Source organism: Cucurbita pepo, chromosome 7 (genome assembly GCF_057944985.1).
Source record: "Cucurbita pepo subsp. pepo isolate OVF chromosome 7, ASM5794498v1, whole genome shotgun sequence".
NCBI lineage: Eukaryota > Viridiplantae > Streptophyta > Magnoliopsida > Cucurbitales > Cucurbitaceae > Cucurbita > Cucurbita pepo.
The window spans coordinates 9,833,002-9,847,739 of NC_141804.1; the positions used below are offsets into that span (position 1 = coordinate 9,833,002).

General features: G+C 37.6%; 2 protein-coding genes across 2 annotated transcripts; one reads left to right on the top strand and one right to left on the bottom strand.

Annotated features, from left to right (window-relative positions):
* Nucleotides 1-433: 433 nt before the first annotated feature.
* Nucleotides 434-6,913, bottom strand: LOC111798587 (importin subunit alpha-4). Its single transcript, XM_023681831.2, has 10 exons — nucleotides 6,402-6,913; nucleotides 5,776-5,872; nucleotides 5,604-5,695; nucleotides 5,368-5,499; nucleotides 3,737-3,922; nucleotides 3,462-3,625; nucleotides 2,693-2,771; nucleotides 2,419-2,547; nucleotides 2,070-2,197; nucleotides 434-1,178 (listed from the first exon to the last, which is right to left on the bottom strand). Exons 1-10 carry the CDS (start codon nucleotides 6,618-6,620, stop codon nucleotides 794-796), a joined length of 1,611 nt encoding a protein of 536 aa, XP_023537599.2. The 5' UTR covers nucleotides 6,621-6,913; the 3' UTR covers nucleotides 434-793.
* A 2,138-nt stretch (nucleotides 6,914-9,051) lies between these two features.
* On the top strand, nucleotides 9,052-9,735 carry LOC147792048 (uncharacterized). The gene has a single exon (XM_087125694.1). It carries the CDS (start codon nucleotides 9,113-9,115, stop codon nucleotides 9,374-9,376), a length of 264 nt encoding a protein of 87 aa, XP_086981820.1. The 5' UTR covers nucleotides 9,052-9,112; the 3' UTR covers nucleotides 9,377-9,735.
* The last annotated feature ends 5,003 nt before the right edge of the window (nucleotides 9,736-14,738 follow it).

The following is a 14,738-nucleotide window of genomic DNA, read 5'->3' on the forward strand; positions in this document are numbered from 1 at the left end:
GCTTATAAACATATAACATTGTTTTCTTCAATTCTTTCAAATCATTTTCAAATGTATTTCCTCGCTCACGACACCAACTTTTCGAGGAATCTTTCATCAATGCTTGTGAATGACTGATTTTTCTCAATCTTTTCGACCTTAGTTCCGTAGGAGCAAGTCAGAAAGATTGAGAAATAGAAAGGATGAGAACCAACTATGTAGCATCTACATCGAGAATTCAAGTATTGCATACGTCATTAGTCCGATCCTTTGTAGGAACTACCCATAATAACAAACTTGCACCAAATTTCTCACGGCTGACTTGTTCACTGAGTTAGAACAGTGTCAACGATTGTAGACACTGTTCTAACTCAAATATTAGTATTATAGAAGAACAGACCAATATGCGATTGTGACACCAAACACAAATATTAGTGAATTCAACATAAGTAGATGAATAAAGCACCAATTACCATTCTAAAAATCGATGATTCGATCTCCCGTCCTAGTTATAGAAGAACAGACCAATATGTATATATGTTCTGTATAAGTACAAAGTCAAGTTTTGGATAAAAAGGAAAGGAAAAGGCTTGACATAGATAACGCTGGCTGACCAAAAAGAACAAAGAAAAACAAAACTCCAGAGAAGTAACAGCCGTGGACCAGATCAAAAACCCTGACCCTTGTGAACCACAAACACGAGCTAAGCAAATATAAAAACTTGAAGCTTCACTACACCAATCAAGAACCAAACAAGAACAAGCCACCTACAAATCATTTGATGCAACACTTCCTTCTCAACCTACTACACATTTCACCCGAACTTGAACCCACCAGGTGGAACATTTGGCTGGTTTGTACCAAATGCAAACCCCGGTTGATTCACGTCTCCGTTCTGCTGCGGGTTCTGCTCTGGCTCCTCGTCTTCTTCCGCCCAGTATCTCTCCAACATCTTCACTGCCTTCTCGTAGATCTCGTTGTTGTCGTGAGTCTGCAAGTTTTCAATCTTATCGAGTCCCTCGCATTCGTCAATGGCTTGAGCGTAGATGTTTACTCCTCCGTTCATTCCCATGTCCTTGTCAGCCTCGCCGACCTTCAGAATGTTATCGAGCCCCTCCAGGCATACTGTCACGATCCGTGGGTCTGGACAGGTCAAAAGGTCACAGAGTGGTTTGATGCAACCTTGAGTAACCAGATACCTGTATCAAATAATGATTATGCTAAACCCACAGCTTTGTCCAGCAAAAACACTGCTAAAGTTATGCTAATGAGTCAATGATCAATGCCAGACAATCTGCTGATAAGCCTGTTATCTACTATACTAGACCAGGAGAACATTTACAGATACATTTGTGAAGGGTATAAAAACAGCAAAACGCTCTTCGTAAAAGTGCTTTCGAGGATTTGGATCATATCAGGGGCTGTCGATTCAGGTATTCGACTTGTTATAGTTTGGCATGTTTGTCTTATAACAAAGATTGTCACCTAATGATGGATAATGTAACAGTCCAAGCACACCGGTAGCAGATATTGTCCTCTTTGGGCTTTCCCTTTCGGGCTTCCCCTCAAGGTTTTAAAACGCGTCTACTATAAAGAGGTTTCCACACCCTTATAAAGAATGCAAAGTTTTCCTCTCCAACCGAGGTGGGATCTCACAATCCACCTCCCTTCGGGGCCCAGCGTCCTCGCTGGCACTCGTTCCCTTCTCTAATCGATGTGGGATCCTCCAATCCACCCCCATTCAGGGCCCAGCGTCCTTGTTGGCACAAGGCCTTGTGTCCAACCCCTTCAGGTTCAGCCTCCTTGTTGGCACATCGCCCGATGTCTGGCTCTGAAACCATTTGTAACAGTCCAAGCCCATCCCTGGCAGATATTGTCCTCTTTAGACTTTCCCTTTCGGGTTTTCTCTCAAGGTTTTTAAAACATGTCTACTAGGGAGAGATTTCCACACCCTTATAAAGAATGTTAAGTTCTCCTCTCTAACCGAGGTGGGATCTAACAGATAAGATCCTGCTTCTTCATTTTGGTATGAGAGTTTATACAGCGGAGTAAATCATAACACGCCAAGAACTAAACAAACTGTTTCTTACTGAATCTGCTGATGAGATCCTCCGGAGGTGGCATTGGAAATAGCCCACCCAGCCTCCTTCTTGATGTCAAATTCTGCATGTTGAAGGAGATGAACAAGAGGAAGGACAATATTTGCCTCAATAACTGCCTGCACATACCGCAATTCGACATTTCAATCATGTTGAACAGACAGACACCTCGAACGTTTTACTAAGTTTCAGTGACATTTCTTCTAAGTAACAACCCACAAACCCGATGAGAAAATCGATTCTTCATGTCACGGACAACTTGCAAACGCAAACAAACAAGGACCAAACTCGGCCATTTTCTTTCAAGAAACCGAAACTATAGCCGAAGGCAATTGGGTACCTGTATCTGAGCTCTATTTCCTGCAGTGATGTTGGAGATTGTCCAACAAGCTTCTTTCTTGATGCTTTTTTTGTGGTTTTGAGTGAGAAGTTGATAGAGATTAGGTAAAACTTGGTTGTCAATCACAAACTGGAAAAGGAGGAAAAAAATCATCAGCAAAGTCAATGAAATTTACAAGAAAAAGCAGATTTACAGGACAAGATTAGCAAAATGATCAATGCATCGAGAAATTAAACTAATGGAAAGGCCATCAATAAACAATCTACGCAGGTACCTGTGTCTGAGCATCATCACCAGTAACGATGTTTCCAACCGTACGAAGAGCTGGCACCAAAACCGACGGCGATTGGTGGCTAACAGGAACAAATTTTGTTCAGTAACAAATAAAAGAACAGAAACAAATTTTGTATGATCACTAAGAGCAAAGGCATTGATATGTTCTAGCACTCAGTACTATTAATTAATGACGAGCCGGCACCTCTGTAACGGCTCAAGCCCACCGCTAGCAGATATTGTCCTCTTTGGGCTTCCCCTCAAGGCTTTAAAATGCGTCTGCTAGAGAAAGGTTTCCACACCCTTGTAAAGGGTGTTTCGTTCTCCTCTCCAATGAACGTGGGACTCTCACAATCCACCCCCTTTGGGGCCCAGCGTCCTCGCTGGCACTCGTTCCTTTCTCCAATCAATGTGGGACTCCCACCAAATCCACCCTCCTTTGGAGCTCAGTGTCCTCACTGGCACACCGCCTCGTGTCTACCCACTTCGAGGAACAGCCTCCTCGCTGGCACATTGTCCTATGTCTGTCTCTAATACCATTTGTAACAGCCCAAGCCCACCGCTAGCAAATATTGTCCTCTTTGGACTTTCCCTTTTGGGCTTCCCCTCAAAGCTTTAAAACACGTCTGCTAGGGAAAGGTTTCCACACCCTTATAAAGGGTGTTTTGTTCTCCTCCCCAACCGATGTTGGACTCTCACAGCCTCAGTTATCAAAAAATTCTAAGAATTAATATGTGTTTGTTTGAGAACTTAAAGATACACGAACTTACAGCAGAAGTTCTACAAGTCTAGGACAAACTCCTGCTTCTATTACAGCTTGAATTTTTTCGTTCGGACCGTCTGAAAGGTAGGAGAGAGCCCAGCAGGCGTCAGTTAGAACTTCTTCATCATTCAAGTGAATCAGTTGCCTGAGAATTGGTAAAGCAGGTTTCACCTGAGTAAATGCAAGTTAATCACCAACAAGGTTCATGATAATGGAAAAGTACATGTTACAAAGAAATTCAAAGTTAGATCTGGAATCGACGAGGTCGAATGAAATATAAACCTGTTCAAACGGTGTGGGAGGCTTCCCACGACAGAAATTAGATAAAGTCCATGTTGCATTCCTCAGCATGGATAATTTCGAGTGCTCGTTTAGTTGGGAAAGTAATGGCACGAGTGCACCGTGGCTAAGAACAAGATCCCGACAAGTGGGAGAGTCGCCAGCAACATTACCTAAGGCCCACACAGCCTGTGCAAGAAAACAGAAATCACTGTATTAAACAAATCAGCATGCCTCAATACTCTTTCAGAGCACTATTAATTGGCTGATGCTTTATCTGAATGTATGTCGGAGAGGAGCACCCAAACCCTCCATCGTTTCGGGTCCGGTGGGAAAGCAAGATTAAGAACAGACTTAGCAAATGGCAAAGAGTTAAATTCACATAACTCAATATCTAATTTCAAGTACTCCAACTTATTATATTTCTGTCTTCAAAATCCCTATTTCCTTGGAAAAAGCTCTTCAAAGACTTTCTACAGCATGCAAGGATGACTTTGATGCCAAAGATAGCCACAACAGCTTATCGATTCAAATACGGTAAAGCTCCCTATTGATAATACATGCAGTTGGGTAATGATAATTGTAACTTAATTTTCGCAATCAAGCTGTAACGGTCCAAGCACACCACTAGCAGATATTGTCCTCTTTGGGCTTTCCCATTCGAGCTTCCCCTCAAGGTTTTTAAAATGCGTCTACTAGGGAGAGGTTTCCACACCCTTAAAAGGAATGCTTCGTTCCCCTTTCTAACCGATGTGGGATCTCACAATCCATCCCCTTGGGGGCCAGCGTCCTCGCTGGCACATTACCTGGTGTTTGGCTCTGATACCATTCGTAACAGCTCAAGCCCACCGTTAGCAGATATTGTCCTCTTTTGGCTTTCCCTTTTCGAGCTTCCCCTCAAGGTTATTAAAACACGTCTGCAAGGGAGAGGTTTCCACATCCTTATAAAGAATGTTTCGTTCTCCTCCCCAACCGATGTGGGATCTCACACAACTATCTCTTCGAAGTAGCTTTGGAGATACCCAAATGACAAGGCACGCCCTCTAGTCATGTTGTCACCAGAAATTAGAAAGTACTTATGTCTTCCATCAAGCTGGTCCCTCTTGATATAAATACCAGAACTATAAGCCCCAGGGATTACATAAAGAAAAACGAGCATCTTCTAAACTAGTCTTATAGTTTTTAAGGCATAAAAAATGGGGAGAAAATTAGATATCGAAAGTCGCTCTGTTGTTGCGTCCTTTCTTGATCCATATGCCAATGCTAGTAATCGAAATAGAAAGATAAACAACCATGGGATCAATGGACAACAAGCTGAAAATTTGACTGAAAGATAATGAGAAACTTGAATTACTAAACGTTATCGAAAATATTAGCACCTTCTATCCTTCAAGGGACGACAAAAGAATCTGGAAATTACCGAATTGAATACACGTAAAAGCATCAATTTCACCATATTTCGTATGCAGTTATTACCCCTTACAGGTTTTCACAAACAGACTAAGCGCCTACGTATAATCTCCCTCAGCTAGAGAAGCTTGGCTCGCTTTTTCGTAAGTTTATCAGTTCATGATGCCTAATAAAAAGCTACTGTCATTGCGAAAAGAAGAGGAAAAAGAAAGAATCGTGCCAACCTGCTCTCTAACATCGTCACTTCCTGAGCTCAAAAGTTGTACAAAAATAGGCACAGCACCATGGTCAATAACAACTCGTGTATGCTCCGATGTTCCAGATGCAACATTGGTCAAGGCCCATGCAGCTTCAAACTGCATCCATTCAGATCGTAAATCGTATTAGTATCTTCAAATCATTCAACTAAAACCAAAAGGTACAGAATGGAAATAGAACAAAATGTTTCAAAGAATCCAACTTGCAACTGAGGTAGATCATGCCTTCCAAGAAACTCCACGAACTTGGGAACTACACCAGCTTTAATCACTTCATCAATTGGGGGGCTACGCTCTGCTCATAAATCAAATCAAGATTGAACCACAATGGATATTAAAAGGAAAAAATTTCAGTCATTTTAACAACAAACTTACCAATAGATAATAGCTTTCTAAATTGAGTAGTAGATTCCAGCTGAGCTGCTGTATCAGCAGACCACACTCCTTGTACCAACACAGGAATACTCTCCAACTGACAGTGCCAAACAACAACAAATCAGATCAAAAGAATTATGCTGTTCTTCATTGTCATTTCATGGCTGCTGAACCTTTCATTGAATTAGCAAGAACAACGGGGGAATACATCAATCATAATGACATGTCTTGCGATTCCCCATCGTGAAATAACATCCAAACCTCATATAAAACCAGGGTCCAAAGATCTACGTATGCTAGTTCAACACTAAAAACAACCCACTTCAACAGTGACTCGTGCAAATAAAAGATCAGAGAAATTTCATTTGTTTCAATGAAAAAAATGGAAATCGCATCCAAAACACTTTCCCCCCGGTTCAAAACTATTGCTTAACGAATCTACTCGACAACCCAGAATCAGATTTGACAAAATCTATGAATCAGAATCCAAATTGGCAGTATAATCCACCATTTCGGCATAAACCCAAATAAGAATGAACCAAATCAAAGAAACCCCACATGAGAAGAATGAAAAAAACAACTCCGATCAATTCAAATCACAAAAGAAAAGGGATGTAAAACCATACGCGCTTCTCGACGACGGCGGCATTCTGAGCAGCATCGAGCAATTGCTGGGAATGCAAGAGAAGCCCTTCTCTCCTCTTCTTCAGCAAGTTATCCTCGCGCTTGTTCTTCCTGATCTCAACCAGATTATCCTCTCTCCTCCTTCTAGCCTCATCGGCATCCACACCGGTCTTGTAAGACTTCTTACGGACATCGGTTCGCGTGGTGGGTCGGAGAGACATTGCCGGCGGTGAAGTGGGTTGTTCTTCGATGAGAAATGGGGTGGCTCGAAATTGAAACCAAAGCGTGTGGGGGAGGATTTGAGGGGTTGGGATTGAGCTGTTTTTGGTCCGGCTTTTTGCTTTGCTGTTGTGTGCGTGAGCGAAATGGGCAGCCTCTGGTTGGCAATTTGGTGGATGGATTGATGAATCGATGAAATGGGTGAATGAATTGATGGATTTGTTGAGACTTTGGAGGAAACAGGAACAGCCCTTACAGTCAATTTGTTTTGAACTTCTTTTCTTCTCTTGCAACTCCCATTTTACTCTCTCAATTTGTTTAACTTAGTGTTTTCGAAAAAGAAAAAAAAAAAAATTGTGTGTTAAATTACCTATTTGCCCTTTGGTTTTGTTGTTGGGACTCTTCGACCCGTAGTCATATAGTTTAGGACACGACCCTAATAGAATCACACGTAAGCATGCAATTTAAACTTTTTTTTATTTTTAAGTTAACTTAAATTTAGGGTATTCGTATGACCTGATAGCACGATCAACTTGGATTGTTCAACTTAAATCGTAAATATTAGGTTCGATTAAATTATTTTTTGTTGGGCTGAATTTTTTCGTAAACTAAAAAATTGGTTCGATTTGCAAGTCGACATTTTTTTTTGTCGGGACCCGAAATAAGGTTACAACTCAACTCAATATGTAAACGTCATGTATTATTTGAGCGGTGTAGACTTAAGTATTTTAAAAATATCGAATGTAATAGTACAAGTCCACCGCTAACAGATATTGTCCGTTTTTTCCTGTTACGTGTCGTCAGCTTCACAATTTTAAGACATGTCTACTAATGAGAGGTTCCCGCACTCTTATAAGAAATGTTTCGTTCTCCTCTTCAACCGATCTAGAATCTCACAATCCACCTCCCATGGGGGTCAGCGTTCTCGCTGGCACATCGCATAATGTCTAACTCTAATATCATTTGTAATAACCCAAAGCCCATCAATAACATGTACTGTCCGCTTTGACCCATTACATATTGTCATTAGCCTCATTACTTTAAAATGTGTCTGCTAGAGAGAGGTTTCACGCTCTTATAAGGAATGTTTCATTCACCTCTTCAATCGATGAACAGATATTGTCCGCTTTGACCTGTTACATATTGTCATTGACCTCGTTATTTTAAAACGCGTCTGCTAAAGAGAGGTTTCACGCTCTTATAAGGAATGTTTCATTCACCTCTTCAATCGATGTTGGATCTCACACCGAAAAAATTAGAAGCACTTTTTGATTGAATAATTGAGGTTCCAACAGTTAATTAAAGTCGTAAATTTACTCGAGTAAATATATCGATATTTTCGTAAAATATTTTGTTTTGTTTTTTGTTTTTTATTTTTTATTTTTTAGTTCATATTTTAAATTAAATAAATAATAACAATAATAATAATTTTAAAACAATAAAAACGACACAATGTTGACCATATTTTCAAATTTTATTAAATAATAAATTAAAAATTAAAATAAAGATTTTTCCCTCCAATTATTTAAACTGGAATCCCCGCAACCAAACACCCACCCAGAAGCTTGGAATTCGCAACCTGTCAACGTCCATTCTCTGTCTACGCTTTTTGAACCCTTAATCACAACCGTACATCAAACCTCATTCTCTTTTTCCTCATCCAACGATTACAGATTTACGGTCGCGATTTCTCGTCCACATTTGAATTCTGCGAACTGCCACATCGGATTCCAGCTTAATGTGGACCCGATTTTGCATCGTAGGCAATCACAGCCGCCAGCGTTTCTTTTACTGTCGGGTTAAGTCCGCAGCCCCACGTCCTCGTTCGTCGCGTGTAGTCCAGACGCGGTCTAGACTTAATTAAGACATATTTAAACCACTAATTATCATTTTAAAAATGGGTTAAAAAAGATAATTTAAATATTAATTACTAATTTATTATGGAAACCGTCCCAAATTACAAAAATACCCTTATAATTAAAAAAAATTATTAATCCAAAAAAAACCCATAAAATAAACATTTTTTTTTATCTTTATAAAAATAAAAAAATATTTATTAATATGGATAAAAATTGTCTATTAACATCTGATATATTATTTACTAACGTTTAAATATTTACTTTTAAAATATTTTTATTAATTTAGGAAATGATCATGAATTTATAATCAAATAATACAGTGTACGGGGTCTTTTGAGAGACACAAAGCAAAGCCATGAGAACTTATGCTCGGATAATATCATACCATTGTGAACACAAAGCAAAGCCATGAGAGCTTATGCTCGAACAATATTATACCATTGTGGAGAGTCGTGTTCGTCTAAGTCTAACAAGAACTAGCTATTAAACACTCAACTTCCTCGTTAAGTTAGATAGGGCGCACCAATTTCCGTGTACACACGGCCGCAGCAAATCATTTCCACACTATGCTTGATTTTATAACCCCGCAGACTCTAGAATCTCGCCAGAGTTTTCAAGGAGTCGAAGAAGCAGCAATGGCGGGAAGTTCATCGAGATCGGCATTCTGGTGGCCGGAATTCGAATTTTCCATCAGATCTTCCATATTCCGGTGGACCGATGTCCTCTCCTCGCTTTTCTCATGGAACTGGAGCTCCGCCTGGTTTCGCCGTTTGCCTCGCGGCCTTCTCAACACTCCGGTTGTCGACGACCTCGTCTGGTCCGTCATGACCGCCTTTGAATCCGTCGCCTTAGTCTCCATGATCGGCTTCTTCTTCGTCTTCTACGGCTGCAACTTGTAATCTCTATGCACGCACTCCTCTTTCGCCCGGCGATTGATTCCATTTCCATCACTTGTCGCTTCCTCGGCGACGATTAAAACCGCATTATCTGGTAAGATCAACAACGAATCGTTATAGCACATAGTATGAGATTCCTTTGTTTGTTTGGTTAATTTATCGATTTCCTTTTCGATTTTTGCACTCTCTTATTGATTAAGGTTTTGTTGAATCTGTTAGTGGGACCGTAATTAGTACGAACCCTAAGTTGCTTAATCTCCTTCAAATCAGTAGTCAATTCATTAGGCAATTTGTAGAATGTTCTTGTTGATTGTACATAGGAATTATTTTAATTTTGAAATTCAAATGCTTCTTTTCCTGGATTTATATTTCATATATAATCATTATAAATGGAAATGTGAAAATCATGGTACGTAATTTCATATAATCCAATTGCGGAAGAAAACGGCCAAAAAAAAAAAAAAAAAAAAAAAGACAGCTATCTCTTATTGTTAGAACCAAGCGCGTATAATTTAATGGATGCACGTTAAATCTTAATGGCTAAGGATTTTATTTATTTGATATTAGTTTAAATTATTTATTGTGGCTGGTTGATTTTTTTTTTTTTTTTTTTTTTTTTTAGCTTAAATTATAAGCTTGCTATTTTTTTTTTTTTTTAAATCTAGTTAATTTTAGACAGAAAGTTTACTTTTAAAGAATATTTTTAAAACTTTCCATTTTTAAAAATTTTATAAATATCTATTAACTTTTTTAAAAAAATATTAAGGAATTTTTAAACAATATTAAAAAGTTTTAATATAATCGGTGAGATATCTCGACATTCAATAAGAATTTTCTTATATATATATATATATATATATATTTTTTTTATGAAGATATATATATTGTTTGAAAATCATTTAATTTTTAAAATTTCTTTCAATTTGGGTAAAAAAAAGTTATGAATTTTAGTTAAATTAGAAAATAAAAATAATTTCTTTTAATCAATATTCAAGGTCAAAATAGCTAAATAAAAATATTCATAAATTTTATATTTTATTTTAAAAAATATCAATAAATAATATCTTTTTAACTCTATATTAGAGAATTGTTTGTATTTTATTGGTATTTATTTATAAAAAAAATTTACTGTTAAAAATGTGTTACCATTTCCATGCACATAGATAGGTAATTGACGTGTGACAATTTCTCATAAATTGTGGCGTGTAACGATGGTTTGAGACAAACTAGGGCAGCTATGATAGTTTCAATTGAGACGTAGTGACGATCTTCAAATCTTCAAAGGAATTTCATAAATTCTCCATCAAAATAGAGGTAGTGAGATTCAATTTCGTTCTAAACCAAGAGATGAAAAATGCTTGCAGCATCATTTTGATCGTCTTGCTGAAAATTGTTTTGAATCGATTGCGTTTGTAAGAATTATGGTGATTTGTCAAAAAAAAAAAAACTTTCGATTTTCACCAATGGGTTAGATCCGACCCTTAGCTTGACTCGTTGACTCGAGCCTATTTTAAAAAATATATACGTTGGGACATTGCTTAATAACAACTATTTTATAATTTGAAAATAGAAAATGTGCTATTAAAATCTTATAATCAATAAATAATATAAATAAATAAATATATATATATATATAGATACGGCCACACATGCCGCCTGCAAATACACGTTTAAACATCGGTGGCACAACTGACTCGTCTCTATACTAGGTCAAATCATTCACTCTACTCAGAGACAAAGTCTCTCATATGCAACATCACATCCCATCGTCTCATCTTGATTCCCAATTAACATGATCCATATATCTTGATGTCATCCCAAGTCATGGAGCGTCATTGGTTATCGCAGCTCACTTGATCATACCATCGAGAACGGACCCACATGTCGTTCCTTCCATCTAGACATTCCGAACATCCATCCATCAAGATTCTATCGAAACATTGGCCCTCATGTATCCACGCATTGATATAGATAAGTTCCAACGTGACGATCTCCATTATTTCCAACTTAAATCATCCTTCATCTTTTCTTTAGACAAACTCTGTATTCAGAAGATTCAAGCATCAAAACATTTCACGTTCTAGAAACTATGATAATAATTGTTGTATATAATGCGACATACATAGAACTTTGCGCGTACGACATTTGATAATATTACGGAAAATTAATGAATTCAAAACTTAATCGTGAAACAGCTATAGATTCAAGCGACATGGATAAAAATCAATTAATTCAGCATTCGAGAGTAAAATAAATCAGAGATTCATTCTGCACAAGTTTTAGAGGCGAATCAGTTACTATTTCTTTTACGGGTTTCGGTTTACAATTTAGGGTTTTGTCCCATGAACCCAAAACCGAACCAAGTCAGTTCAGGTTCAGAAAAATGAACCCAAACCAACCCGAAAAGCTAATCCAACCCAACCCAACCCAACCCTCATAGTTTGGGTTGGGTTGGTCCAGGTTGTCGGGTTATCGGGTTGAATGTACACCCCTAAGGATTCAGGTGCATCTTTTCACGCTGAGGATTAAAGCATCCCCAATGTCTTCTGCTGAATTTACCGAATCATTGTCATCTTTCGATTTGTGATTCTGCTTCCTCTTTGTACAATCTACCCGAAAGTGACATTTTTCTCCACAACTCCAACACTTAACGTTTGGTTTGTTTAGAGATTCTCCTCGGTTCCTTGATTTTGATCGCCCATTGTTTGAGACCTTTGATTTACTTCTTCCCCTTCGATCAACACTGAGAGCATTGCCTGATGAATTTCCGATTTTCCATTTGCAAATACTTTCGCTAAGAACTACATCTCGAATTTCATCGAACTTCAGTTTATCAAATCCTCGTGGACTACTGATCGTAGCAACAATAGTATCCCACGACTCGGGTAAAGATGACATCAAAATAAGTAACATAATATACCGAGGGTATTTTGGGAAGAAAAAAAAACCCTAAAACCCTAAATATAAAACATTTTTGGATATTTTTGTTTTTGGGTATTTATTTATAATTATTAATTAATATTGTAAAGTCGCTTTCCCCTTTGTAGCGTCTCTTTTTGGAGTGTGCTATCTTGTATTGTATGATGTAGAGGACATTGCCAAATGTAGGGCTGATTCGGATTTTGTTAGTGGGCCCATGTGTTTTGTCGTTTATTGCAATGGTTGGGCCCAGCCCAATATTGATGGGCCCAAGTGAGGTGGGCTTCGGCCCCAAGTTGGCCCACTCAAAAAGTAAGTGGAGTAGATGCCTCCATTTGTTTTGTCGTCTTCCTCTTTAATCATAGCATCTGTCCATTTCTACAATTAAAATATTCACATGCTCCTTTTTATTTTTATTTTTTTTTTTCATAATTTTATCCAAATATATAAAGTTTTAATATTCTTATATTATTCATTTTTAAGCTAAAATAACAAAATAAACGATCAGATAGAACGGTTGGATTATTGCAGGTTGAACCTTGATTTACACTTGTCGGGACTTTTATGAATTTTCAAGCACATACGAGAGTAGAACTAGAGATGTTCACGATGTGGTGTGAGGACAGGGAAGCCTTCCCTGTCTCCGACCCTTGCCTCTTATTTCATGCTCATCGTATAAAGCGGGAGCTGTATGTGATGAAAATCTCATGTACGGTTTTGGGACGGAGATTCTTTGAATGAGGACAGGGAAGCCTTCCCCGTCTCCAACCCTTGCCTCTTATTTCATGCTCATCGTATAAAGCAGGAGCTGTATGCGACTAAAATCTCACGTACGGTTCTGGGACAGAGATTCTTTGAATGGAATAACGAACGACAGTAACAGATGTCGCCTCGATTCGAAGGAAATTATGCAAAAGCCCTACGAATTTATTAAAAGTGGGGGATGTTAGACGAACACGACTCTCCACAATGTTATGATATTGTCCACTTTGAGCATAAGCTCTCATGGCTTTGCTTTGGGCTTCCCCAAGAGGCCTCAAGCCAATGGAGAGAGTATTCATTGATTATAAACCCATGATCATTCTCTAAATTAGCCGATGTGAGACTTTCATCATCCAACAGGGGAAAGTCGGGGATGGACAATGTAGTCTCTGTCTCCAACCCTGTTTAGCTAACGAGGAAAAATCTCTCTCCAACCCGACCCCACGAATTAAATGGATATCTTCAAATAGGGAGAGTGTGTATATCATGCTAATTTCGACGTCGCGGTAAATCATCGATCAGTACACATGTCACAGATTAAAAAAATGTTATAAATTCAAAATTGAAAAAATTGTTAAAAGGTGTCAAAGGTCAAATATTTAAATTTTTTTCGAAGGAAAAAAGACATAAATAATTTAAAAAATAATAAATATAAAAATAATGTTGGAATTTGAGTAGCGAATAAAGTAGTGTAAATAGTGAGGCGACATATTAAATGTTAAATAATAATAATAACACGACAAGTGTTAATCATTACCGGCTGTCACAGACAGGCACCGTTACAAAATTGACATGTGGCATGTCTTATTGGAACACGTTTTGTCTCTTGATTGGTGATTTTGTTAGCTGACTGCGCCAATTCCAAAGCTATTTTACAGTTTTTTTTTTGTTTTTTTTTTTGGACAATTCCTAATTCTTTATATTTATTTATATAATGTGAAAAAAATGGGTCAATTCAAAATATTTTCTTAAAAAAATAAATTAATTAGTGTTTTTTTTTTTTTTAATTTGACTAGAAATATCCATATAATTTATCGGGACTCGCTCTCGAGCGAAAAATCCTTGTTTTGGAGAATGGTGAAGGTAGTAGAAGATTTATCTACGCTGACTAAACACAGCCGAATTTCTCCCGACCCAATTTCTCGTCCCACCTCGATTTATACTTGCTTTTTGTTGTTTATTTGCGTAACTAAGTTGAAAATAACATTAGAATATTGAAATTTTAATTTTTAAAAATTATGCCGGTAGAATATTGTAGTGTTTCATGGCTAAAAAACGCTTAAAATAACTGAGGTTGTACATGGGTTAGGTCGAGTTGGGTTAAAAACATATTTTAAGACTAACTTAAAATTTCGAATTCGTTGGACGGATGTCTGAAACAATCAAAATAGAGTTCACAATCCAACTTAACCCGATATATCAACGTTACATTAATAACTAAAATTTTATAAAATTTAAATATTAAACATTTATAAGTCACAACACATCATTAAAATCGGTTACCAATGTTCAACCCTAAACCCTATTCGTCTATTTCTTGAGTCGTTGAACTAAAAAATAATAATAATAATAATAATAATTTATTCGATGACGATGATATTTAATTCTACGAGCGAGTAAATTAATTTTAAAAAATGTATAAAAATGAATGGACTCGAGAGATGGGGATTAAATGGATCACATG

What these genes read in the sequence shown, in the direction of transcription:
- LOC111798587 (XM_023681831.2), bottom strand. Translation starts at nt 6,620, where the DNA reads ATGTCTCTCCGACCCACCACGCGAACCGATGTCCGTAAGAAGTCTTAC. An exon ending in CCGCCGTCGTCGAGAAGCGC is followed by an intron (nt 5,873 to 6,401) that starts GTATGGTTTTAC and finishes TGGCACTGTCAG; the next exon opens with TTGGAGAGTATTCCTGTGTT. An exon ending in GGATCTCATCAGCAGATTCA is followed by an intron (nt 1,179 to 2,069) that starts GTAAGAAACAGT and finishes TATTTGATACAG; the next exon opens with GTATCTGGTTACTCAAGGTT.
- LOC147792048 (XM_087125694.1), top strand. Translation starts at nt 9,113, where the DNA reads ATGGCGGGAAGTTCATCGAGATCGGCATTCTGGTGGCCGGAATTCGAA.